The 27,163-nt window shown below is 49.7% G+C and overlaps 2 protein-coding genes across 5 annotated transcripts in view; both read left to right on the forward strand.

Moving 5' to 3' along the window:
* Positions 1-21,542, forward strand: part of CRACR2B (calcium release activated channel regulator 2B) — a 48,015-nt gene extending 26,473 nt beyond the window's left edge. For both annotated transcript variants that reach the window (XM_033003496.2, XM_042785461.1), the window contains exons 7-18: positions 28-120; positions 3,078-3,265; positions 3,971-4,042; positions 4,464-4,518; positions 8,712-8,791; positions 11,490-11,784; positions 11,957-12,098; positions 12,280-12,361; positions 15,483-15,597; positions 17,259-17,366; positions 18,007-18,083; positions 19,122-21,542. In XM_033003496.2, the coding sequence (XP_032859387.2) occupies positions 28-120; positions 3,078-3,265; positions 3,971-4,042; positions 4,464-4,518; positions 8,712-8,791; positions 11,490-11,784; positions 11,957-12,098; positions 12,280-12,361; positions 15,483-15,597; positions 17,259-17,366; positions 18,007-18,083; positions 19,122-19,206 (1,392 nt within the window). In that variant the 3' untranslated portion in view covers positions 19,207-21,542. The remainder of the gene's footprint in view (positions 1-27; positions 121-3,077; positions 3,266-3,970; positions 4,043-4,463; positions 4,519-8,711; positions 8,792-11,489; positions 11,785-11,956; positions 12,099-12,279; positions 12,362-15,482; positions 15,598-17,258; positions 17,367-18,006; positions 18,084-19,121) is intronic.
* Positions 21,543-24,245: 2,703 nt separating this feature from the next.
* Positions 24,246-27,163, forward strand: part of CD151 (CD151 molecule (Raph blood group)) — a 37,420-nt gene continuing 34,502 nt past the window's right edge. The window contains exon 1 of one of the 3 annotated variants that reach the window (XM_042785181.1): positions 24,246-24,375. The gene's annotated coding sequence lies outside the window, so the exon portion shown is untranslated. Of the gene's footprint in view, positions 24,413-27,163 lie in introns of all 3 variants that reach the window. The other 2 variants (XM_033003400.2, XM_042785182.1) reach the window with 2 other exon arrangements.

Genomic DNA, 27,163 nt, shown 5'->3' on the forward strand with positions numbered 1-27,163 from the left:
CACAGCTGTGTATCTTTACCTCTGTAGGAGGCACTGAGACATGACAGGAGTAACCTGCTCCAGAAGGAACTGTGCAGCAAAGAGCAGGAGCTGGAGAAAATCCTCTACCGCCAGAAGAAGGTAACAACACCCAAATCCTTTCTGAAGAAGCACATCCCCTTCTGCTGTCTTTCTGCTAAGGCCTTTTCTGACTGAGAATGGTTTTCGTCTGCTGAGGGTTGGTACTAGCTAAGCTTGTACTAGCTAGTCTAGTTCTCTCCTGTTTCTGAAAGTGTTGAAGTGGTTTGTCAAGTGGTTGGTTGGTCTTCAACTGTAATGTCTTCCTGTGAATGTTTTGTCCATGCATTTTCTTATCAGCCTTGTCTTCCCTTGGCACAATCTTCTTATCAGCTGTACATAACTATTTGGCAAGGAAGACAGGATAAACATTTGGAAGTTGTGAATTTGGAGTCTTTTTTGGTGTGTAAGAAAGCTGTGCATGGATGTACAAGACCCAAATTTCTCTCATTTGTGTTTTCTGGCAGCCCCAGAATAATCCAGAGTGAACAGTTCTGTGATGTGTAGAGCTCTACATACTGTATATTTGCATTTCAGCACCTAATGATGTACTGATTAATCAGCCACAAAAAAAGATCAAAGCAGAAACTTTCCTTTAGCCTGCTGTCCCTGGCACGGACATGTCTATGGGATGGTCCGTTTTGCATGTCTTTTTCCTTTTTGTCTGAAGAACTGAGATATGACCCCCACAGAAACAAGTCACGGGAGGTACCTGTAAGATGCTGGTGACTGGGGATATCCAAGTTGGATACCTAGATGTGATGTTGACAAAACAGCACTTCTCCTAAATCGTCAGGTCATTGTGCAGCAGCTGGAAAAGCCAGCAAAACTTAGGTACCATCAGGAAGGATATTGAGAATAAGATAGAGGATGTAATTTTCCTGCTGCCTGCACCCTTGATGTGCCTCAATTGGTGTGTGCAGTTCTGGTCTCCTCTCTGTCCTTCTTAAGTATGAAGGTACAGAGAACTAATATGATTAAGGAAATGAAGCATCTGCCTTAGGAAGAGAAACTAGGAAAGCTTAGACTTGATATTGGAGAGAAGGAGACCGAGGGAAGATACAAGTGAGCTTTATGGACTCAGGAAGGTGGTGGATAAAGTCCAGATAGAACTGTTATTCCCTAAGTCCTGCAACAGCAGAAGTGAGGGACATTCACTGAGACCAGTATGAATTTGATTTAGAAGAGCATACTTCTTTACACAGAGATTAGTGCTGGATATTTTTGCCCCAGGAGGCAGGCAGTATCAGCAGTTCAAAAATGAATTGGACAAACAAATGGACAACAGGCACATAGATGTTTATTAAAAGGAGGAGGAGTCAGAGATGTGGTCTCTAACGTCTCTAGGCCAGGGACCACAGATGCTGGGGGTCTATGAGGGGAATGGGCCGTCATTTGGTGTCCAGGCATGCTCTTCCTAGGTAGCATCTCCTCTTGCAATGGGTCAAGGTAGAGTGCTGGGCTACATGGACACTTATTCTTACTCAGATAGTCATTTCTGATCCTCTTAACTCTGAGGCTTGTACTAAGCTATGTGGATAATCAGGTCCCTCTTGTGGCGTAAGACCAGTATTGTGATCATGCTGTTCTACAGCATCACTCCCAAGTACAGGCAACGTAAATGGGAGACTTGTGTGTGATAGAGATTTCTTAGGGAGGGGCACGTGTGCTTTGCTTAAAGCCTGTCCCCTCACTTCCTGAAAGATCCAGAGGCTGTGAGCAGCTGTTGCTGTTTCTTGGTCTCAACTCCACTGCTCAGCACATGTGGTCATGCTCAAATTTTCCCTGATGTCCAAAGGACTGGAAGTCCCCAGACAAAGCTGGGTGTGACTTGTGCTTATAGCCTCAGCGGGGAGAGATGTGGGACTTGAGTTTCAAGGAATCTAGGAAAGGTCAGCTCTGTTCACTCCTGCTCACAACTGTTGTATGTGTGTGCTGGCAGAGAGCGGGGCAGGAAGGAAAAAGCACTTTATCTCGTGCCCTAGTGTGCTGCTTTACTTTCCTTTTGAGAGGGGGAGAAGGTAGGCTGAGAGAAAGGCAAGCTGAAGGTAAAAATGTGGAGGCTGACTCTGCCACTTACTACCCTGGTCAGGACTGATTCCTGGTGCTCTCTGGTTTCAAGCATTGATTGTATAATTTTTGTTTTGGGGCTGTAAGTTCTCAGAGGGGTACCACAATTTCTGTGTAGCACCAGCTTCAGCAGAGGGCCCTGGTTAGCTGATATGGCTGGCTAGTTACTGAAGTGTCAGTATGACCCTTCTTGTGATGCCCTACTTGTGACCTGAGATGGGCGGGCTTGCTGCATCTGTCTCTGACTCTTTCCCATACTACACCAGCCATTTGTGAGGAATCGCATCAGTGGTTGAGTACATGACTGCAGGCTGTGAACTTCCCAAATCAGGCTTGTTAGTTGTGCTGGGGTCTTGTGCTGCCTAGAGTGCAGCTGTGCCCCAGTAGCATTTAAACAACATCTCTAGCCCGAGGTTTGGTCTCCAACAGTAGTAAAGACCACCCAATCACTTGACTTTCCAGGTGTAGTGTGAGATACCCCTACCACCTCGATATATCCCCCTTTCAGCTGCCATGAGTTTAGGAAGTCCTCAAAGTAGAGGTTGCATTTCAACAACAGTGTTTAATAAATCCAGACAGACATACCCCTGCTTTCGCCCAAATCTTTCCAGTCCTCCTTTGACCCTCGTCTGAGCAGGACCTGACACCTTCATTTGCACTTTGATTTCTACAATACCTGACAGCAGCAAGCTCCTCATGCTGCCTGAAGCACTTCCTCAGCTATGCCTGACTAATTGCATTGCCTGCTCCCCAGTGCTGGCATGATGAGAAATAATTGCTTCCACTTCACCTTCTTGATGCCACTGGTGGTCCTGTAGACCTAAGTCATGTTTACCTCCCTTCTGCCTCATTGTTTACACCTGCTTTTTCAACTTGTTTTTACAGGCATGATGGTAGCACAAACCCCTTCCTCTCCGTGTTTAACCCCTCCTCCTCCTCTCCCATTGCAGCTGGAACATCAGCTACAGTCGCTGAACTCAGAGCAGCTGGAGACCCGTGTGCAGAATGAAAGGCTCCGGCACCTGAATGAAAATCTGCTGGAAGAACTGGAGAAAAGCAAATGGGAGCTGGAGGCAGTGAAGGGGCAATTACAGAAGCTCCAGAAAGAGGCTCAGCTTCAGCAAGAGCAGAAGGACAGGTGGGAACGGGCAGGGAAGGGGTTGTCAGGGCAGGGACCCAGTCAGAGAAGGAACGATAGACTAGTTAAAGAATAAGGATCTCTAATTAGAAGCTTTGGTCTCATCAGAGGATTGCCTGTCTCATCTTGAAGAAAAAAAAGTAACATCCCAGTGGTCTTAAGGGCGAAACAGGGAATGATACTGCTACCTCCCACCTGCCTTGAGTGGGAAATTAATATGTTCCTTGTTATTTGGCTAGAAAAGCAGTAAAAAAAAAAAATCTGTAAAAAAATACAGATGTATCTCCGCCTAAAGGAGGCTTCTCCTCCATGTATTTCCAGTTCATTATCACCTCTATAAAGTTCCTACAGATCCTCTTCTTACCACTTGTGTTCCTGTTTCTGGGCTTAATCTAATAATACTCAGCTAAAACATTGGGATGTTTCAGATCCAGATGGCAGTGAGCATCCTTCCCATCTCTAGCAGCTGAGGAACCTGGAGTGTGGAAGGAGAAAATGGGTTGCCTGCCCTCACGTTGGAGGAGAGTGGGGCTGCTGGGGACAACCCAGCCATCCCAGCTCTCACGGCAGTGCTGCTTCCCCTCAATCCTCCTCTCATAGGGCAGGCCCTTATCTTTGAGAATACCGTAAGTGTCCCTGAGAAAGGGATCTTTGTATTTCTTCTCCCATTAACTTATTTCCCCTTTTAAAATCCCCTTTGCCCAGGGATGTGTTTAGAGTCTCCAAGAACATGCAGAAAGAGAAGCAAAGCCTCCTTCGGCAGCTGGAGCTCCTCAGGTAAGAACAAGGCTGGGGAAAATGCTGAGCTCTTGCGCGTGTAAAAGGGTCTGAGGTTTCAGCACTGTGCCTGTTTCTCTCACAGAAGGCTATGGGAGTATATTCAAGTGGTGCTCAGACACTGCTTGTTTTTCTAGGTCCAGACAGAGTTGTGCAATCTGGCCACCTCTGGCAGAGTACAGGCTTATTTCACCAAGTAATTCCTCCACTGGAGGAATGCAGTCTTTCCTGATGGCTAAGGGGACCATGTGGAGCCCGTTACCTGAGCTGGGATACACAGAAATTCCAACGTGTCTGACAGTAAATAACATCCTTCTCTGTGTCCCAAGCAACCTTTCTGTTCTAGCTTTCAAATGTTGGTCTTTACTCCATTTTTGATGAGTGCTTCATTGTGTCTCTCCTGTGTCTTCCCTTGGAGCAGAGAGATGAACAAGAAACTTCGAGATGAGCGAGACGTTTTTGAAGCCAAGAAGCTGGTTAGTCTAAGAAAGAAAATCCTAATTCCCAACCACCCTCCTTTCATCTGCTGCTGTTGCTGTCACCACTCGGGGGCCTGTCACTTCCATGGGGGACAATGACCTGGGCTGAGGAGGCCTGTTGTGGTGCTTAATACAGACTCTGCAGCACCTCTCCGCCCGTGCTGGAGACAAGCTCTGCCGGTTGCCGTTGCCAGCTGCCCGGGTTTAACCCAAGGCGCGTTAGCGTGTGACTGACACGCAGCCCGGTGCAGGGCTGCAGCGGCTGCTGCCTGCTGCACACGTGGGGTCTGTGCATTGTGACAGGCCCTGGGCACGTGCGAGGAGGGGAGTGACGCGGGATGCATCCCTGGAGCTGGGTGGTGAGGAAGAAGATGGATTCCCTCATGCGCTGCCAGCTGACTGGGGGGTGGAGGGACATGGGAAGGTTTTGGAGTTTCTCTGACCCTTTGAGTTAGTAGCAGATGTTTTCAGATGTTCCTCTGGGGCAGCTCCCCATCCCTGTGAACTCTGCTGGGGTGGAGGTGCAGCAGTGAGCCTTGTGTCACAGGGCTAGGAGAGAGCAGGGGGCCTCTGACATCTGGAACAGTCAACTCCATCTCTGGCCTTTCCCAGTCTCCAAGATAAGTACGAATACGTGATCTATTTTTAATTCTTATTATTTTTTAATGAAAAAGTCTTTGTGTTCCCAAATGTCACTGGCAAGGCTGCTCTATTGCTCTATGCTCTTTTTGGACCCCTGTGTCTTTGCCTGTTCTGCCACCATGCCCCACTTGAAGATCTGGAAGTAGCTGCCTTGCAGTGAGGACAGGCAGTGGTAGGCTGAGAGATACTTTGTGGCTGGGGTGTAAGGGCACATGGAAGGGAGCACAGGGATTGTGCCCAGAGAGGGGATGAGATGCCCTGCTAGGGGAGAGGCTGGAGTTGTTCTCCAAGTGGAGCAGCAGCTGTATAAAATAACTTCAGTAACTGTTTTGGATGGAGGTGAGGTGTGTGTGCATGTGCCTTTGTGTGTGTGTTTCTGAAATCTGAAAGAAGATTTTTGTTTTTTTTTCTTTCCCCCTCACCCCCATTTTTAAATCTGCTGAGCATGTATGTGCACCAAGAGCTTCCTGCTCCTTCTTGGAGAAGTAATAAACACGGTCACTCTCTAGCAGAGTCCAGTGCAAGCATCTGCTGAGCATGTATGTGCACCAAGAGCTTCCTGCTCCTTCTTGGAGAAGTAATAAACACAGTCACTCTCTAGCAGAGTCCAGTGCAAGCAGGCAAAGAAGATGGTTTGTCCTCCTCTTTCCATGTGTAGTGGTTCATCAGCTTCTGGGTTCCTGTGGGTGGGGTGGGTGGCCCGTGGAGACCACAGTTCAGGTATGTACCTCCACGTGTGCAAAGCTTCTCTGCTTCTCCTCTAGTCTCCTTTGCCTCGCTAGGTCCTGCTCAGGACTGCTCTGAAACACGACAGTTTGAGCTGGACCTAAGGGAGAGCCTAGCAGAGAGAGTCATAGCACAGAGGAACCGCTTTCTCCCTTCTCCCCCTGCCAGCAGTAGGGATGGGGCAGCAGGGTGAACTCCACCTACCACCACTGCTCATCTGGCAAAGCTGTGTCATGCTGGGCACACGAAGCCTGTATTGGAGTACGTTTTTCTCCTTTGTCAGCCAGGACATCTTGTTGGCCACTCCGGTTTCAGTCCCCAGGAAAGCAGGGCTCCAAGGGATTGCAGAGATGCTGCAGAAGATCTGCTGTCCAGCCTGTCCCACTGTAAGGGGGAGAGAAAATAGCAATCCTTCCCTGCAGCAGCAAAAAGGAGAGTCCAGCCTTCTGATGGGGAACCCTAGTGTGTGACACACTCTCTGCCAGAGAGCCAGAGACTATCAATGTTTTTACAGGCTAAAAAGAAACCCAAGGCCTTAACACCCTCTGCTAGTGCTGGGAAGAGTTGTGTTATTTCTGTGAAATGAAGGCGTGATCAACAGGGGTTCTTTCATAGCAAAGATTTTGAAGTGGTTGGAAAGAGTTGGGCTGATAGCAATCCACCCACTGCTGCTTTGCACTTCTCAGTGCCCAGTTTAATACCTTGCTCTTCATAAGAGTTTCCAGTCCTGGCAGACCCTGGCCCCACAGCACAGTAGGGCACTGTTTTGCCCCAGTGGTTAAGTGACAGATAGCAATGTGTGGCTGTTTCTGCCTGTGTGCAAACCACTGCTCAGGGGTTGCGGGTTCAGCTTCACACCCATGGCCCACCTGGCCATGGAGTTATGCTTGCATGCTGTCTGTTGACAGAGCAAATCTCATGTTTGCTCATCATGAAGAATATTTTGGGACTCTGACTACGTTGGACACGTATTCTGCTGATAAACTAGAATTTTTCTTCTCTCACTGGTAAACCAGAATCTTGCCCATCCAAAATGCTTGTACATGTGCTGCTGTTGTTGTTGTGGAATCCTTGCTATTGTGTGTTGTACAGCTGCGATGTTGTGTCTGTCCCTTTACCAGTCTGGTGAAAAGCCAAATGCTACACAAACCTGGCAGGCCAATAAAATATGGCAGAACCAATGGCAAATCACGCCCTGTTGTTTCTCCTTTCTTACCCAGGTATGTACAGGCTGTTTCCTCTCCAGGTATGGTGGTGCCAGAGCAGATTGCCTGGGAGTCCCTTTGCTCCACAGGTGACTTGAAGGTTGCCACTCGGCTCCAGTGGGCTGTAACGCAATTTCTTTTTTCCTGTGTGTCTTGAGAGTAACCTGCTCAAACCCTGAAAACTTCCTCCTCCATCCCCACTGGAGAACCACTGGTTGGCTGAACCACAGCCTGAGACCAGTGTTGACCAAAGGGTCACTCTGCATTTGAGTATCCTTTGCCTTGGAAGATAGCGCTCCACAGTTGTGAGCCTCTCAGTGCTGAATTGTTTCTGTGGCTGGAGCTTCTCCTGAACACCAGTTTTATGTGTAAAATGTTTTGGTTTTTTGTTGTTTTTTCCCCAAAGTTCCTAGTTGTGTGAGGCCCTCTGTGGAGTCCAGAGAGTCTCCTTTTGTCGGACTGCATTGCAGTAAAAGTGTCTAGGGAGTTCTGTCCAACAGAGCAGCTTCTTAATTTTTTGCTTTTTAAAATAAGCGAGTGGTTATGGAAGAAATAGTCTTCGTAGTCCTGCCCTGGACTGTGAGCAGCACTAAAGAAGGCCTGTCCAGAGCTGCCTGCAGGTGTTTGGTCAGTTCAGAACTGCTGCCAGAGACAGATCTGGCAGGCTGCAAACTCTTCTTTCCCCACCTTTACCCCCAGAAATAACTTGTGAGGACGTGTCAGAAATCTCCAGACTTCCAGAGCGAGTACATCTCCCTTTCCCCCAGGGCCGAGGTGATGGGCACCTTGCCACGCTGTCTCCCACTTTGCGCTTTGTGTGTGTAGTCAGAGCAGTTAGCCAGTCCATTTCGGGCTTTAGCACTGCATTTGTTGGAGCTGGTAGGTCAATCCTTTCTCTCTGCCACAGGCATTCCTGCGTGGTCTCAGTTGCTCACCGTTGACTGCTGGGGATGACAAAGCTGCTGTATGGTGGGGGGAAGAGGGTGGTGAGAGGAGTTGTCCTACTTTCTCCTTCTCTCTGGGGAGCTGGTAAACAGTGGCTGTAGGAAGTGTGTAGTCGGAGGTAAGTAGGAGGAAGGCGTGGAGAGGGATGTTCGTGTAAGGCAGAAGAGCATGTGCCATTGCCCTTTGCAGGGCAGTCTCCTTCCTTCCCTGTGGTGCCTGTGCAGCTCTGGGTGAGCACTGGTGGAGGAGGGGATCTAGTGCCTTCTGATGAACGGGCAGGTGGTTTGTCCCACGAAACATCAGCATAATAAAGAGGCAGGTGGGGAAAGAGCAGTTCAGCTGTGAGGCCAAGTGGGGAACAAGCCACAGAAATCAAAACTCTGGCTGGCTAGAAGAAGAGTTTAGTTTGGGACAGCACCATTTTTGGTAGGTTTTGTTGCAAAGGGAAAAGCAGGGACAGCGATGCCCTATTGCATGAATTAAATGAGCTGAACTGAGAAAAGCAAGCCCTGTGCTCACCGGCGGGCACTGCCGCTGCGTGGTGTGGGGCTGCAAGAGCTCCAGCCTTGCCTCCCTGAAGCAGTCTGCCAAGGCAGCAAGTGGTTGGACTGGGGCTGGTCAGGTTCCTGGCTCCTAATCGCATTCTTCATCCCTTCTCTTTCCAACTTCCAGGCGCCTCAGAGCAAAAAGCCCCTGTTGAAGAAAGGGTCAGTGCTAGGCAGTTACCTGCTGGACGACAAGCCGGTCAAACGGTCAGATGGGCGTCTGTGTTGTGTTTGTGGTGTCAGTCAAGCTGTGTCCTGTGTCTAGTTGTCCCACTTCGGTGCTGGCTGGTTTCGGGAGCATGGGAGTGGGGTGCAGCTTGACTGTAGTGCTAGCTGCCTCTTGGCATCGGGTGGTGTTGGCTCAGCATGAAGCTGAGGATGCTGTTAGCTAATTTCCACAGCGGGGTGGACCCCCTCTGGGCTGCTTCGACACGCAGCAGTAGAGGAGCAAACCTAAATGCCATCAGAAGCTATGGGAGTGTTCAGGGGATGGGAGTCACGAAGGCTGCCTCTGACCGAGTCCGGCAGCTCCGTTTAAAATAACTGGATCATCTCCCAAGTGTGCCAGTTCTCCCTCGGGCAGAAATCCTGTCCACTGGCCCCTCACGCTAGAGCCCATATCCCTGGGGTGTGGGAGAGGGCAGGAGTTGCACAAGGCTTGTGTTCCTTCTGGCAGCTGAAAGCCCCACGGGGAGGGCCCAGCTCCAGGTGGGTTCATCCTGCCCATCTCCCTCCATGCCTATGCAGGTGCTCACCTGGCACACCAGGCCCCCCCTTCAGCCAGGGCAGGGGAACAAGTCTGTGTGGCCAAGACTTTTTTTTCTCCTCACTCTACAGCAGGCTGTGCAGTGGCTTCAACACCCACGTACGCCTGCTTGCCTGAACTGTGCTGATGTTAAGCATCAGCCCTAGTGAACTGGTTGCCTGACCAGCACACCAGTATTGGCTAAACGCCTGGTTCCTCTGAGAGGGAGGGGAGGCCAGCCCAGCCCTGACCTGGCTTGGAGCTGAATCTCCACTGCAGCTGCTGGCCCCAAACAAGTTTTAAAGGTGGCATGTTTCCCTGTTCCCTACCTGGTCTCTGCAGAAGGTTCCACTGCTTCCCAGTTTCTCCTGGTGCCAACCAGAGACATAGGTCTAGGCTCAGAGTTTTTTTTCAGCTTCAACTCAGCCTTAATGCTTGCAATTCTGGTAGTGACATTTAAGAACTGAGCTTCAGGCTCCTAAACTCATGGACATCATGAGAGTTATGCGAGAAGAGGAGAAGTATTTGTTGGTGCTGTCTCTGTCCCAGTGCCGTGTCACACCACATTGCTTGAGGAACGTGAATAAAATCCATGGGATCTGTAGCCACTGTTCAGAAAGTTTTGTTTGTCCCTATTTCCACTCCCCGCCCCAAAGAGGCTTTTGAGTCTCAGCCACTCATTGCTGCGACTCCTGACAGCCCTGGGAGATGGGGGCCATTCCCCGGAGGCTGAACCTGGGAGGATGTGTCTGTTTTCAGTGGGCAGAGGTTCCAGCTGGCCTGGCTCTGGGCTGACCTTTGGGGCAGATGCAGGGAGGACAACCAGGAATGTGAGCCCCCTTTCATAGAAAAAGTGTAGGCAGGGCAGCAGGTGTATTTTGCAGCCCTGATGAGGTGTACTCAGAGGAGTGAGAGAGAAGAGTTGTTGCCTCGATTCCTGTACTAGTAGTAAGAGAAAAATGTTGCAGAGAGAGGTGGGATGAGCTGCCTCTGAAGAGGTTGACTGCAATAAGCCTCTAGTCTCTCTAATTTGCTTCCAAATTCAATCTGTTGGCCGATGAAGGCAACAGAGATATCCCTGGTGGATAAAGCCCTTCAGTTGAGTTCTAAGCCCTCTCATTCCCTTTGTCTAGTTCTTTAACTGTGGAAAGCCAAGGCAGAGCTAAGATGCTGCCTTGCTCCTCAGCAATGATTCCAGTAGTTGAAAACTACTTATTCTAGTTTAAAACTAGTTAGTCTAACCGTTCTTTTGAAGACTGTTCCTCCAGTTACCATGTCAGTTCTACCCCCAAAGTGCATCAGTGTCCTCTTGTGTAGGCACAGTCAGTGCAACACCTATTCCTCACTACCACAGCTTAGGCAGGGCTCCTGGGGATTTCTTGCCATTGAATGTGCAAGCATGGCTGGTTGGAAGCTTTAAAAAAGAAACATCTTTCGAGTCCTGGCTCCCTTACCTTGGGCCAGGCATGCATGCAGGCCAGAGAAGAGCCCACACCAGGCAGAGTGAGCCTGGTGTGAGCATGTCCACTGCCCTTTGCACACCTGTGGCAGGTTTCTGTGGCCTGGACTCGGTAAGACTCTGCTACAGCAGTGTTTGGAAGCGATGGGCTGGCTTCCTGGGGCACGGCTGCGTGCCTCCAGCAGAGCACAGCCACATGTGCACGCGGCCTCCCAGGGATGACCAGCCAGCCCTCGCCCTACAAAACCCTTTTCACTAACCTCGGAAGTTTTGTTACTTCTTTTTCTGTTGTGTTTGGTAACAAAAATAGAGGAGGGGTTGTTGCTTCTTTTTTTAAAAAATGTTTTTCCTGTTGCCCCCTGTCTATGCTTTGCCTCATTGTTCAGTACTGGGAGAAGTGGGAGTCAAAGAATCCTTGAAAAATCCAGAAGGTGGGAATTTTCATTAAAATTAACAAAATGTATGTCAGCACATATGAGTACAGTATAGCTCAGGTGAGCTGTCTCTCTTTCCCTAGGGGTGCTGCTGATGCCTTAGTCACAGGGAGTATGGGGAGTGTGTGTATGAAGTAGAGTTCCTGCAAGCGCTGCATATGCACTAATTGGATCACATTGGTTGTTTTGGGAATTTGCAACCTCCTCCTCTTCCCCTCACCCCCTACCCTCCCACCCTATCTGTGGTGCCTGTGGGCTTTAATACAGACAACTGGCCTCTGCGGACCTTCCCTTCACCTTCCCGGTGGATGTGGCAGTGGAAGAACCCAACAGAAAGAACTGTAAATACATCCCAGGTGACAGGACGTGGCTGAAGACAGGAGAAGGAGGCAGCAGGAACTTCGGAGAAGAGGGCGAAGACAAGCAGAGATGGGCATTGGCAGCAGATGCTGAGTGGTTGAAGATGACTTTGAAGGACGACACTGATTGTAGAAAAAATACAGATGGATTAGATGATGCTCCATTGCCTCCTAGAGGAGAGCCCATTGGCACCGAAACCAGGGTGAGTCTAATTACTTGGGGTTCTTCTTCAAACACCTGGGACTTAAGGGTTCCTGACTCTTTTCTTATCTACGTCCAGCTCCATAGGTTTGTAGCGCAGGGGTCCAGTGCCTAAATCAAAGCATGGTCTGCAGCTGGGCTTTTCAAAACTGCATCCCTTTCTTCCTTTGTAGCTCCAGGCACTGGAACCAGCCAGCCGTTTCCCAGACCGCATCTTTAAAGTGGTGTTTGTAGGGAACTCTGGCGTTGGGAAGAGTTCCTTCATCCACCGCTTCTGCTATGACAGGTTCTTGGCTGAGCTCAATGCAACCATTGGTAAGTAATAGGGTTCCTGACTCATCTGGCTAAGAAAGGTGGTTAAGTCAGCCTAAAGATGGTCCCTCTCCCAATTTCTAATCAATCTTTCCTTGAGCTAAATAGTGTTGATCTTGGCTGTTGCAATGGCAAGCTGCTCTCTCCTCATCCTATATGATGATCATTGTTCCCTTCCTGACAGGTATCGACTACCAGGTGAAGAGTCTGATGGTGGATAACACCCAGGTTGCCTTACAGCTATGGGATACGGCTGGACAAGAAAGGTAAGAACTTTCTGTGAGGATGCCCTGCTGCCAGGCTCGCTGTAGGAAACAGGAGGAAAGGGAGGAGAGACTGTGTGCACCTGGTTTCTGTCTCTGGGAAAACTGTTAGCTTCAGTAGGACTAGAGAGCTCACAGCAGCTACTCCAGTGCTGAACCTGGAGCAAAGGTCTGTGTTGGAGATTTCTAGGCCCTGTGGCTGCGAAGCAGGGCCCAGGGAGATCACTCTGAGGACTGATGGAAAAGTAGTTTTTCGTATGTCTGACCTGCATGCTTGTGACTTCAGGTTGTCTGTCCATAAACAACCGTGTGGTGTGGCGTTCGAAGCTCTTCTATCTCTCAAAGCTCTCTCACATCAGCCTGTTTCTGGGAGAAGCTGCAGGACAGGCCTGCAGATTAGGATAGAAATGAAGACTCTGGGTAGACATCCTGTTCTCAGATCCAGATGTGCTACTGCTGTCCCCAGCTGCTCACCACCACTTGCTATTCAGAGGGTGGAAAGGAGTGTGTGAACCTTTCCAGATCTGATTCGGACAACGCCAGCTGTATTAGCTTGACCTGTGGTGAAGGTGATTTGAACTACCCTGCTGGACTCTGTCAGTGAAGTTATTGGCCTCCTCCACTGTCCCTTCTGCTGACAGACTTGTGGAAGTGATGATCCTTGGTAGAGGGGCAGTGTAGCTTTTTGTGACAGTGAATACACGTTCCCCATTTGAAGGTCTCTAGTTTCAAAAGCATGGGCCATCACTAGATGCTACCAGCACTGTTGGTGACGATCAGAATAGTAGAGGACACACTTGACCCTCATCTTCTGCTAGAGATGAAGGTCCACCACTACCTTCATGTAAATTAGATTTTGTTTAGGGTGCACTTTGAAGCTGAAGATGAAAAGCTATTTCAAGGGGGCTGTTAACTTCAAGAGCCTGGCAAAAAAGAGTACTGGGTATTTTGGGCTAAATATGTTGTAGGGGCAGGCCTTTGGGAGGCACCTGAGGTCATGGGAATATTATAATCCTAAACTGTGCCAGCAGAGTAATGGTGCTGGCTACCTCAGTTGGCTAGACCATGAAGACCTGGTGGGAATGTACCGAGTAGGTCTATCTACTGAAAAGCAAACTATTTCTTCCAAAATCATGCTGAAGAAATAATGATTTTTGAGAGGATTCCTGTGGTGAAGCTGAGCAGTAAGGGGAGTTGTTATGACATGAAATGTGACATTTTACTGAAGCCAGATTGCATCAGAGGCCAAGTTCAAGTTACTGTCTCTGCAGAAGGACCTTTAGGGTAGGCCTCTGCAGCATTAGCAGCTCTTAGACTTGTACTTGCAAGAGAGAACTTGGCTCAGTGCTAATACTGAAAAGGAGACCTGGGAAGCAGCAAAAGCTTTTCTTTCTTCTAGAGAAATATTAATTGCTTCTAACTGGAGGTATCCAGCTGTGAATATCCCATAGAAGAGATAGAGGAATCCCTTGAAGCGTGCAAGGAGAACTCCTTGGTGACTTCCCTGAGACTGGTGCATGCTATATTTGATGTTTCTTCTAGAACATCTAGCCTGTCCTGTAGTTGCAGAGGTGCACCTTGACTGCCAAAGGCAGACTCTGGGCTTTCTCACTGCGTAGTTGCCAGAATGTCACGCCCTTGTTGTAGTGAGAAAGAACAGGCTTCAGGCAGTCATCTGAAGAGTTCAGAAGGGTCGCTACTTGCTGTAGGTTTTCTTGGCTCTTAATAGAATAGGAGAGCTTGTTAGCCTGTGCAAGGCTGTAATACACAGCTCTCCAGTGAGATCTCAGTACTTGTGTTGCAATTAATTCCATCAGTTTTGCAATCAGTGTGGTTACATCATGCCCCTGTCACAAACCTCTTACAGATTTTAAGGCTTGGAGGGGGTTTGTGGCTTTTTTTTTTTTTCGGTTGTTGTTGGAATTTATTCCCAAAATACAACTCTGTGGTTCTAACTGATACCCACAGAACAAAGTAGATGTCTGGTGGGAGTTTCTCCTGGAAATTTTGTCTAACTGCTGATTTTATGTATGATGGCATTGCTTTATAGATTCAAAACTGGAAACAGACTGTATTGATGCTGAGAACTTAATTGCTGTTTTGGCAGCACTGAGGCAGACATTATGCATGCCTGCTTTATACTGTGGTCCAGCTTAGTCTGCAGATTCTTCCAGACTCTAGAGAAAGGTTGTGGCTTTTTCCATCCATTTCCCTTTTTATAGGCAATTACCTTTTCCTATCCCACCTAAACAGATCCTTCTGTTTCTTTCCTCCTGGCCTACAAAGGTCTTCCTTCCTTCTTTCTCAACATTTACAAAGACTCCTGCTTACCCCCAGCTGCCTGGCCTGCCTCAGAGGCGCAAGGCTCTGAGCTGCCACCAGTCTGTGCATACCAGCTCACGCACAGGGGCTGCCAGGCCTTGCAGAGAGCCTGCGCTAAAAGGCAGGTGTTGTGGTTTGGGCCTGATCGGCAACCAACCCCCGCAGCTAATCACCCTCCCTTCCCCCTCCCCACCTGGGAATGGGGGAGGGATTAGAGGGGTGAAGGGAGACTCGCAGGCTGAGATAAGAACAGTTTAATAATGGCAATAAAATGAGAACAATAACGATGATGGGGGAAAACAAAAAAGAAATATATAAACAGGCAATGTACAGCGTAATTGCTCACCACCTGCTAACCAATATCCAGCCCGTTCCCGGCCAGCGACCCCGAGATACCAAGATCCCACAATCGCAATCCCGGAAGCAAGAGAGCTCCTTCCCAACCACCCCTCCTTTATATAGTGAGCATGACGTTCCATGATATGGAATATTTCACTGGCCAGTTAGGGTCAGGTGCTGTGGCCGTGCTCCCTCCCTGCTCCCTGTGCCCTTGCGCACGGGCAGGACATGGAGAGTCGGAGAGTCCTTGAAGTCTCGGCAGCAGCTGAAAACATCAGTGTGCTATCAGTATTCTTCTCATACCAAACCCAAAGCTAAATCCGAAACACAGCACTCATCTAGTCCCTGAAAAGGAATATTAACTCTAGTTCAGCCCAAACTAAGACAACAGGTAATCCCGTTCTGTTTCTTGTCATTACACAGCCGTGGTTCTGAGGGTGCCTTTGGTTTCGTTTGGGCTCAGGTTTCGGAGCATTACCAAGCAGTATTTCCGGAAGGCGGACGGGATTCTGGTGATGTACGACATTACGGCCGAGTGCTCCTTCACGGCAGTGCGGAACTGGATGAGCAGTGTCCAGGTGAGAGCGGGGCCTCGGCTCTCTAACGCTGGTGGTGCTGCCGCCGCCTCGCCCAGGCCAGCTCCCACAGCCTGGGAGCGACGCTCCCCGATGCCCCGGGAGGTCCTATTGAATGATCAGCACTGATACTACGGGTACTGCCTGTGGTGGGTCGGTTTGGGACCAGGGGCTTCTTGCCGAAGGGACCAAAGCCAGTGGTAGCCCACTGAAATGAGGGAGGGCTGTTTCTGTGGCAGATGGCGGTGGGACCTGCCAAAACAGCGGCGTGTGGTTGTGAGCGGCCCAAGTGAGTTGGCAATGTCTCCTAAAGGTGGTCACGTCACACCGGTGCTCGGGCGAGGAGATCTCCCAGTGCCCAGCCTCTGCCCAGGAGAGGGGGACGGTCCTGGCGCGTCCAGGCTCAGAGCTGCAGCGTGCATGCACAGCGCTTCGCCCGGGCACGTCCCCACTCTGCTTTGGGATTTCTAGATGAGACTGACACATCAGTAATAGCTTATTTTTTGTCCTCATTTGCTTCAACTTCAACAGTTGATGTACTTTTTTACTTTTTTATATGGTGACTATGTGTTAATACTGTAGTCTGCCCCTCCTGCTTTCTGTTTCCAAGCTCTCGATAGAAGCATTCATCTGTATCTTCTTGGGGAGACAAAAATACCTGTGTGTATAATTTAGGTAAGCTGTGTATAGATGACTCTGTGATAGCTGAAAGGAAACTGTCAAAGACAGTTTTGTTATGATTGTGCCCGGTCTCAAAAACTAAGAGCCAAGATCAGAGCGAAATGACTAAGCATAGGTTGGAGGTTTCTAGTATTATTAACTTCCACAGGCCTGTTGGGGGGGAAAAAAAAAAAATAACCAAACAAAACACTTAGCTATTTCTTTGGACTCTAACAGATCAAAGGTTAAGATTTTTCAAAATTAACCAGCCTCTGAAAATCAGGCTCCTTTCAGGAAAGTTAAACTGAGCACACAGAAAATCAAAGCACCTGAAATTTGTAACTTTTAATAATCTCTCTTATTTTCCTTTTCTCGTCTTAGTATTTATCTTGCTTTGAAGCTGTTCAGGTACTGTAAGTCATCCATAGCAGTCAAGTTTGGAAATAACTTCAAGCCCCGTTCTAGGGTCCTTATGCTGGTGATGTTCTAGTAAGCCAGTGGAACTAGAGGGAGTTTTAACAGAGGTAAAATCCGGGAATCACCTAGGAATAACAGTTCCTACAGAGACCCTGCACAGGAGTTGAAAGTTGCTTAACTTGCTTGGCCAGTGGATTTTTATCAAGGGATTGTTGAGTTTAGGACAGCACATCAGATAAATAGCACAGAAAAATTATTGAATTTAAGAAGCTCTGCCTGAACTTAAATTCCCAGCAAACTATGGGGCAAACTGCTTTTCTTAAGGCTTGTTACTTCCCGGAGAGGGACATATGTCCTGTCTTCCCTCTCTCTGCATCCCAGCCTTACATACCAAACACTTGAAAGACATTCCTGTAGTTTAAGCTACCTTCCACAAATCCCTGGGGTGATTTGAGGAATGGCCCTTTAATGGCCTGACCCTGCTGCCACCGAAGGTCTTGTTTGCATGAGCTGGAACAGGATCTGCTCCAAGATATTCCCCTCCCTCAGCCGAGTTTCTAGGGTGCTTTACTCTGTTTCTTTTGCAGGAGGGCATCGAGGATGGAGCTGTGGTCTTTCTGCTTGGGAATAAAATAGATGCTGCGCAGAGAGAGACCCGGAATGTGCCCAAGGTGGAGGGGGAAAGGCTGGCAAAGGTGCGACTCAGTGCTCTGCTGCTCGGCCTGCTCTGCAGCCTCCCTCCAGCTGTGAGCTGGGCAGCCTGGCTGGCAGGGAGCCCTTCTTGGAGCCATTTCCCCCTATGGTACCTTCCCTCTCCCCTCCCACCCCCTGGTTCTCCAATGTAAATGTGTACCGAGGTGCCTCTGGTGCCAGGGAGGATGAAATAGTGGCCAGCACATGGCAGCTAATGGCCCTTGAGGCACGCTCGTGTGTTTCTCCTGAGGCTCGATACCTCCTTACAGCAATGCTCAGCCTTTCTGAGGGGAGCATGCTTGGCTCTTTTCCCATTTGGGGACTCCCCTGATGCATGCTCTGCCTGGGCTCCCAAGGCTGAAGAAGCATCTCCTCTTCTTGTGTTGGTGAGCAGGGCGTGCGCCCCAGCGGGGTGGCAGCAGCCGTGTCCCGTCCCCGTCCCTGTCCCTGTCCCCGCTGCTCTGGGCCGAGTTCCCGGTGGTGAGGGTGGGCCAGCAACCCGGGGTGGGGTGGGTGAATGGAGGGTGGGCCAGCAACCCGGGGTTGGGTGGGTGAATGGAGGGTGGGCCAGCAACCCGGGGTTGGGTGAACGTGGGGGGGAGAGCCGGCAGCCAACGCGGGCGCTTGTCTGCTCTCTGGCAGGAATACAAGGCTGTGTTCTACGAATGCAGTGCGATGACTGGCTATAACATCACGGAGCCCATGCTGCACATGGCCAGGTGAGCGACGAGGAGCAGCCACCCTGGGATACTTCCCCAGCTGTAGGAGACTGGTGTGGAGAACCCTGAGGAACGGGCAGGAAGAGGGGCTTGTCAGAGACTGACCTTGTGCCATGTCACCAAAAAGAACTGGAGCGACACGCTCTTCCCCCTGACTCCAGGTCCTTGTCTTCTGTGCCTGGAGAGCATCAAGTGTAGATTGGACATTACTGCCTGCAAAGCTTTGTCTGGCAGAGCTACCTGTTGAAAGATTGGGAGTTTAATTTGAACATTTCATCACAAAAGCCTTGTGTACTATCCCAGTTTTTAAGTTGGCATTTACAGTTTGAAGTCTGCATGCATCTCTAAGGGTTTTTTCTTCCTTATCTTATTAAGCATTACACAGAATGTGATATTCTGGTGGCAATATTGTTAAAGGCAGATAAGACTCTTTTTAAGGCTGAAAGGGGTTTGCTCTAAGATTTTTAGTTTTTAAAAAAGCAAGTAGTTTTGAAAAAAGTCTTTGGAATCCTGCAAGAAAAATACTCTTTTTGTTTTCTTTTATCCCTTCACCTCCTGCTGCATCATCTCTGTTGAATTAACAGCAGGATTTAGCTATTCATTAACTGGGATGATTTACTTCCTAGCGAGGTAAATCATGTGTCCCATAGCATGTGCCTTCAGTGTGCTTTATTACCATGCTGCTGCTCAAGATGACCCAGACAGGTGAAGCAAACAGCCCGGGATTCTGCCACCAGTGTGGGAGCTCGGGAATAAGGCACAGACCACGCACACCCCGGTCTGGTGCTCTGACTACTAAGCCATGCTGTCCCTTCTTGCGTGTGTCCAGTTTCTTTCCCTGTTCCCTGGAAATTCACGCTCGTTTTCTCTGTGTGGTTGATCTAGTCCCAACTTCCAGAGAAGCCTGGTCTTTGGGCCAGTCACTTTTTGCAATCCTAAATGTCCCTGGCTGATGGGGAGCAAAGGGCAAAGCCAAATGTCTTGGCAGGAAGACCTCAGTAACTCGGTTGTGTTCTTGATCTGTGCTGCTTGTTCCAGGTTGCTGACAGCACAAGAAGACAGGCAGAGGGAGAATGCCCTGCAGCTGGAAGATGTCAGCAGGAGGAAAGGGTGCTGCACATGAGGCACATCAATGTGTCAGCAAGAGACATGTGCCAACACTGTGTCCTGAAGCTGGGGTTCCTTTTGAGCAAGACGAATCTGATGGCATCAGCTCTGCAGAGACTTGGGGAAGCTGCAGCTTTCCCCCATCTGGGAATTTCAAGGCACTAAATCAGGCCAAATATGATCTGCACGATTCCATTTCCCAACTCTGCATGTAGCCCTGGTCTCTGGAGGCCTCTGCGTCTTTGGAGGAATTCGGCTGGTCTTGGCTAATAGCACAAACTGGGTCTTCTGTCTGGAGAGGTCACTTCCTTGTAAGAGGATGAAGTCTTGTTCCTTTCCTTTCTGGCAAAGAAGTGGCCTAGCAGCAGAGCATGGAGGACACAGTGGGTGCTGTTAAATAGAATTTTAGTGTAAGAGATAAAGAAATTATTTTAAATTTGGGCCAGATCCAGGTAGTGATCCATCCGTCTCAAAGAGCAGCATCTTCTCTTGGCTCTGTAACAGTAGAGCTCAGCTGAAAACCTGCTGTGGAATGGGGGAAAACCTCCACCAGTTCCCGTAAGAGCTGGATCACGCCCTGTGTTTACTGTGAAATTTGGTTTGACTTGCCAATACCGTAGTTAACTGATCCCATGTGTGGATATAGTGTGAACTGAGTCATCCCGATGGCTTTCTTCACGTTGTTACCCTAATGGACGTTGTCGCTGTCCCTCTTTCACAGTTTACAGACCACAGAGCAGTTGCCCTGGGACTTGCAGGCGCTGGCAGCGCCGCTGATTCATGACCCCTTGCCAGAGCAGTGCTGTACACCCTGGGGAGGGGGCACGTTCAGCCTGTTTGAAGGCCGACTGCTGCCTGTTTCCTCCCATTCTCTTATCCTTTCCTGAAGCAGCTCCAGCAACCAGGGACTGACTGATCTGCAGTACTGAAAGATCCCACCCCAATAGCTGGCCCACAGCGCTCGCAACCTACCTGGGCGGGAAGCACAAGGCGGCTGCCGGCCTGAAACATACCCAGTGAAGCTTTTCCTCTCGCCGTGACCTTGGGCAGTAATCACTTGCCTGGTGAAGGGTCTAAGAAAGAGCAGGGCCAAACCTGTTCCTGTTGGGAAGGGGCCTTCTTGTCACTCAGGAGCGGGGCAAAGCAGGGCGAGGGGGGGGGGCACGGGCCCCAAAAGCGCATTTCTCGGCACAGCTGCGGCTGCGCCTGGGCACGAACTCCCTGCTGTGCTCTGGGGTGGGCTGCTTTCTGTTTTGTAGCTCAGTTGTTCTTAAAGCCTCGTCAGACTAAGCTTTTTTTGTAATGCCCTGTTCCCCTCCTCCTCTGAGCCTGTTTCTGTATGTGACTTTGATGTTTCAGGCACAAGACGTGATACTGCAGCAGTGAAGCGGTCCCCCCAGCCTTGCAGCGTAGGGAAGGCCTATTTATCCACTGTCTTTCCTCTCCTGGGAGAAGGCAATTACTCTGAATGTCTGCTTATTGCACAAATTTCTCTGGGAATATCCCATGCAGGAAAAGTGCTCTGAGTCACCTATAGCCCATCAGTGCTACAAAGAATTTCCATGGTTCCTCCCAGTGCCCTTTACTGCTGATAGGAAAGAGGAAGTTCTTCTCGGGAAGAGCAGGGTTCCTGACTAAAAGGAACAGCTAAAAGTAATAAGCTCCTGTTCAATCCTTACTGCAGGCTGGCTGTGGTTCACGCTGTGTTTAACCGCAGTAATGCCTTCCAGAGGCTGGGAATCGGAAAGTTAGAAGAGGTCCAGAAGGACCCAAGGCTGCTGGTGCGGAGTCTAGAGTAACACTGGCCGTGCTGCCAGTGGAACTGCTTGTGTTTGCAAGAAACAGTGTTTGGGAAGGGAAGTCCTCTCTATTTTTCAGAAAGCACCAGTAATCTGAACGCAGACGTGGCTTTCTAGCCAACGTGGACGCGAAGGAGCGCAGACGTTATCGCCTGTTGAATAGGTGAAACCCACTGCCTGAGTTGGGAGCGCTGCCGCAGTGATCCCTCTGCTGTGGCGCTGACTGAGAACCAGAGTCTTTGGTTGGGGCCCATCAGTAGTGGGAACATTTACCTCCCTGTGGCAGCAGGAACTGGGAAGTTGCTGCAGGAGTAGCCAGTCTGCTAATGTGGTGTGAACACGTACCTCCCACACTGTGCAGAGGACACGAAAGACAAAGGTGTGAAATACAGCTGTTGCACAAGTATGGGCCAGTCGATGGATTACCTTTATCAGTGCTGTCATATTGCCACAGCAACAACTACCACGTGCGTGGGCTTTCTTAATGTGCAACCTTAAGCATGTTTTCTTAAGTGCGCAGAGTACAGGCAATAAAGAAATGCTGTCTTACAAATGGTTGTGTTGAGAGATTTTTTTCAGGCACTGCAGGAGATTCAGCCTCTCTTCTTCAGTGGGTGATTGTAGCGTGACCTCCCCTTCTCGCTGCTCAGGAAGGGCTGAGAAGCCTGTCCCCCATGGTGGTAATAACAAGAGGTTTATAAGTGGGGAGAGAGTTGATCAGGAACCCGTGTCTTGGAGGCAGTACCGGAGCAGTAAATCTCCAGTCTTATTTTTTTACCTCTTTCAAGCAGCCAGAGTCCAGCTGAAGGCAGAGCAGGGAGGAGAAAAAGGGGAGATGCTTTCTCAATGTGCTTTCAGAGACAGCACATTCTCACCTTGTACCTATATTTGTAGAACTAAACACTTACTTTAATAATGTCCCATGCATCCTTTTCCCTAAAGGTAGGAATTTGGTTGCTTTTAATCCTTGTGCCTTGGCATGGCTCCAGCTGGGTGTTTGTTGCTTTTAATCCTTGTGCCTTGGCATGGCTCCAGCTGGGTGTTTGTGCATTACAGAACAAACCTCTCTGCAGCTTTGACCTAAGAAATTATTACTCATTTCCCCTGCTATAAATTGATAGCACGGGTAGCTCATTGTAACATTTTTTTTAGCAGGAACAGGATGGACTTTTGTTTCAACCATGACAAAGTGGCACAGCGTTTGAACAGGTTACACTTGGACAACAGTAAGCACCAGGGTGGGTTTTACTACTGGATGGTCTTCCGTTGTCTCTCTGCACAATATTTACATGTCCTGTTGGAAGATCCAGACACTTATAGTCTAGAGGGGCATGTTGTTAGTTTTCAGACCTGATACCAGACCCAGACCAGACCAGGCTTTCCACATAATTCCTAATTTTACTACATCCCCCTGTTTTTCTCAGAATCTTTCCTGCCTCTGAATGGCAGCCCTGGGAGCAGCCATCCTTTGCAAGTGACTGCTGGGAACTGCAGCGTACATAAAAAGCAATTAAAGGGGATATCCTGACGTGACATGAGTCAAGGGAGGACACAAAACAGACTTGGCCTTGGGGCTTATTCCTGCACCACGTTGGCTGTGGTCTCTTAGTGGACAGGTGACGTTTTGCACATAATCTCTAAGGCATTTTAGAATTGTATCTGGAATCGCTACAAGAAAGTACTCTTCTTACAGCCTGGGAAGCCTTACCCTGGCACATGCAGGTGCAGCTGTGTATACAATCAGATCTAGGGGCAAAGGTAAAAAAACAACTGCTCTGATAAGCTGTCATGGTCCCACAAAGATCTGCACGAAGGCAAAGGGACCCCACTCTGCCTTGCGTTTCGCTTATCATGTTAATGTGCTAAGGATAAGCATAACAGGATTAGCCTAAGAGCGTCTCTTTGAAAAGCCAAAACAGGGCTGAAGGGAAAGCATTAAACCAGTGTTAAGTTAAAGCTTTCTCACAGGGCAAATGCAGGAACTGCAAAGGTTTGGGATGTTGTCTTCTGCTACTTTCTTTATTCTAGCAGCCTAAACTCAAGGGACAGTTTCCATCTACATGCATTTAACCAGTTCCTGCTATGGGGATCATGCAGTCTCTCACACATTATCTTCTGTCCTGTCTTTCCATGTGCCTTTCCATGCTCTTTTTACTTGTTAGTTTTTTAGTCCATATATATATTGACCAAGTACTCGAGCTCTGAGGATAAGCATATCTCATAGCTCAGGCCATGCACCTTTAAATGCTCTATTTGGAAATCTCCTGCTCAGCACCAGTAGATCCACAGCCAGTCCTGCAGTTCAGAGCTTCCTTAGCTCTTTGAGCCACCATCAGTCTGCTCATTACTTACCTGTTTATGAGTCACACGAAAATTTCAGTTGGCACATCTACAATAATCTGGCTCCAGACTCCAGCCTGCAAGGCGTGCTTTATATGCATATCAAGCTACGCGGTTTAATAAGGCCCTGATCCCGCAAACACAAGTGTAGCTGTGCACCGCTTCTGAAATGACTTGTCCACAGGAGACCTGACCGGATAAAATTAGTTTTTCAAGGTAAACACGTATCTCCAATAAATATAGGTGGGATCCCCATGGGCTGAGGAGAGATTTGGCTTTCTCCTCAGAAAGGGATTAAGTGATTTTTGAGCTGGGCACACGGGCCGGAGATGTTAAGTGTCACAGTTGAGGCAAACACCCAGGAGGTCCTAAACCGGCCTTTTCCCTTCCTCCCTGCTCAGATCTCCCTTCTCGCCCACCCCAAACACCGGGTGAGGCCCCGTGGGCGCTGAGGGGAGCTGGCGAGGGTCTGCCGCTCCGCGCCGAGGTGTCGGGGCTGACATCGAAATGAGGTAATGGAAGGATGAGGCAGCGCATGCCAGTCAGGGCTTGATCTTGATTTACAGGATGTTTCAGGGAGAACTCTTTAACGAGCAGGTCTGACGCCTTAAAAAAAATAAAAAAAATTAGAAAGCTCCAGCTCGAGGTTGTTGTAACGTGTTGCCTGCGGCAATGGAAACGCCAGCGTGAGGCACGGGGGCCACCGCTGCCACAGCCTGCGCGGTTTGGCAGGCCGGCACGGAGCCCGCAAACGGCCGGGTTGCGCGGCCTTTTTTTTTTTTTTTTCAGGAAACAAGGGAAAACAGCGCAGAGTTTTGCAGGAAACAAGGAAAAACAAGAGGAGAAGAGAGCAAGCCCGGCCGGTCGCCGGGGGGAGGCACCGCCCGCCGAGGCACCGCCCCGCCGGGCCGGGGCTGCCCGGGCTGGGCCGGGCCGGCCGCCCGCCCTCCCGCCTCCCCCCGCCCGCGCCTGCCCCCTCACAGCTCGGCAGGTCGGGGCGTGAGGCGGCGGCGAGCGCTCCGGTGCGGCGCGGTGGCTGCGGAGGGGTGAGGCGGGGCGCCCCCGAAATGGCGGCCGCCCTGGGTGAGGGGGGTGCGGGGGGGGGGGTGCCGGGGCAGCCCGGCCGGGGAGAGGGGGCGAAGCGCTGCCCGGGGGCTTTCCCGGGGTTGCGGGCGGGGTTGGGCGCTGCCCCGCCGCCTCCTCCCGGCGGGCGCCGAGGGGCCGCTCGGCTCCGCGGCCCCGGCAGCGCCCGCCGCAGCGGCTCGGCCTTCTCCGAGCGAGTTAACCTGTTGCGGGGAGGCTGTTGGAAGCTTCTGCGCCGTCTGCGCGTTAGGAAAGGTGTTCTGGAACGTCGCCAGTCGTGCAGTTATTCCTATCTCCTTCTGGTTTTGTTAAGTCTCCCCGTTGTACGCGCAAGACTCGGCCTTTATGTCGGGCTTGTAGGACCCTTGGAGGCGGAGGAGGGGCAGGGCAAGCCCTTTTTTTTTAACCACAAAACCCTAGCGATGCTCCGTTTAATTTCCTGGGAGCGGGTGGCAATGGGTTGTTGTTGCTCCGCCGTGTTGCTTGCCCTGAGGAACCTTTCGCGGTAGCCTTTGCTCTGTGTCAGCTCGCGAAGAATGTAAACTGCTGTAAATTTCTAAAAAATCCTGCGGGGGCTTTTGTAATTAACCTGTTGCAGTATTCTGTTGAATTTTAGCAGTGACATACCTATTTTAGGCAACTCTATAGTATCACTTAAATTACGCCACTTCCTTTGTCCCCCAGCAGCACTTCTTGGCTTGCTCTGGGAGTGTGTGTGGTGTCTACTAGAACAAGGGTTAATTAAAATGGCATCACCCATCAGAGGTAATGCCCAGCGCTGGCCATTTTGTTGAAACAGTTTTGAAACAAGTCCCTGTTGCCAAAACGCATTTCCTTTCCTGTCTGCAAAGCCATTGCCTAGGTTCTTGGGGAAAATTTTAGTGTGATGGGATATCCACCGTCAGGTATTGTTGAGGCTGAAGAGTCTCTTAGCATGTCACCGGTCAGACAAAGGTCCATCCCAGTCTTCCTGTGTGACTCGCTGCTACTAAAGATAACTACCTGTGGTGGAGAGAGCATCTGTCTTCTTCTGAGCTGTTGCTGAACTCATTAGAAACTAGAAAAGTCCGTGCAAAAGTTTCAGTTTGCTTAGATTCTCTGAAGGAGATTGTGTGCCTAGGACAGGCAGTTCCCGATCTGCAAACTGTTGGAAGCTGGGCAGTGTTTGGGGCAGCATCATTTATGCTTTACCTGAGGCACCTGGTGACAGATCCCTGTCAAAGGCATGATGCTGGCTTGCATAGGTGAGTCTGGGCTCTGGTTTGCTACAGATGCTCTTAGGTGGCAGTACTTTGAGTCAAATGTCCTTGCTGAAAGCTCTGGTTGTGAGTCGGAGGAGTTGGCAGCTTTCGAGCTCCTCCATGTAACCACCCTGAGATCACATCCTTGCTCTGTAGTTTCATGATGATGTCTGAGTTCCTGACCTGGATGTCTTTCTGTCCATATGCCATACTTCTGCTAAAAGCCTGTTTTATTCCAAACTGTCTCATATATTGATTGGCCCGTGGCTTTTTTAAAATAATGGCTTGCTTTCTTGGTGGAGTCCTTCTGCAGTGGAGGAGAATGAATCCCCAGTTGCCTGGTAAAAGTCCTGGCAGTCCCTGCTGTATGTTGAGTCCAGTAAACAATAAGAACGTGCCTTGAGATAATGTCCCGTGTATGACATCTCATTTTACTCTGGAGTCTAAGGTGGTTAGTCCATCCTGCAGTTATGTTTTGTGGGAGCTTAACAGTCAAGTTTTCTTCTGTCTCGAGGCAGGTGTGTTAAAGGAAGGTTTGTTCTTAGTGCAGGGCAGAGCACTAAGAGGAACTTTGACAAGGCTGTGGCTCTCCTCTTGGATTGAATACAAAAGCCATCTTCTGAGTAAGCCGGGAATACCAACCCAAGAAGATTTTCCCCCAGTGCTTTAGCTTCCCAGCCCCCTTGTGCGGAAGGGAGGTCTTATGCCCGTTTGGAAGTGGGCAGGACTCTGAGGCTTCTCTTCAAGTACAGGGCACACACAGCTGAAATCTTGGCTCTGTGAAGGACGTTTTCAGTGCAGCCTCTGAAAGGTTCTGTGGATGGGTGTGAGAGATTCTTCAGCAAGGAGGTGGAAGAAAGCTGCTTGTATTCCCTCGTCAAGCAAAAATACTGGGTGGGAGTGGCACATGGAGTGCTATCTGTCTCTGTTAGGAAGTTTCCAGCAGGCGTATTCTATTATTCCTAGCTAGTAAAAGTTTCAGCACAACTCTAGCTGTTCCTGTTGCACATACCCAAACCAGGCAACAACTCCCTTGCTCTTGAGACAGGCTTGACTGGTGAGCTCTGTCTCCTCTAGCTGGGTCATCCCACAAGGTAAATTCACTCATTGCTTCTACAAAGCTTGGCTTCTGCTCTAAGGAGTGCGTTGGGCTACTTGTTATGTGTAGGAGGTAAATACATATTCATGTGTATTGGTACATGTAACATCTCTATCACCATTATACCTGTATGTGGCAAACTATCACATCTGACGTTTCCAGGGGATTTGGTCACTTACAAAGCAATCCTGCTGTCCCTCTGTTTTTCTTCTGCTTTCTGTTTAAGATAGAAGCTTAGAAAGATAAAAGGTGGATGGACTGGCTCTGAAAGACAAAAAGGGGAGCTTTGCTTTTCCGTGTCCCAGTCTGTTACTACTCTCTCCACTGGCCTCATCGGTCTTGCTTTTGAAACCTCCTGAGAAGATGCTCTCTTACTCCTCGCCTTTGCTCTCTGCTCTTGTGCTCCACCCG

The sequence above is a fragment of the Tyto alba genome, unplaced genomic scaffold, assembly GCF_018691265.1.
Source record: "Tyto alba isolate M040663 unplaced genomic scaffold, T.alba_DEE_v4.0 Super-Scaffold_8, whole genome shotgun sequence".
Taxonomy (NCBI): domain Eukaryota; kingdom Metazoa; phylum Chordata; class Aves; order Strigiformes; family Tytonidae; genus Tyto; species Tyto alba.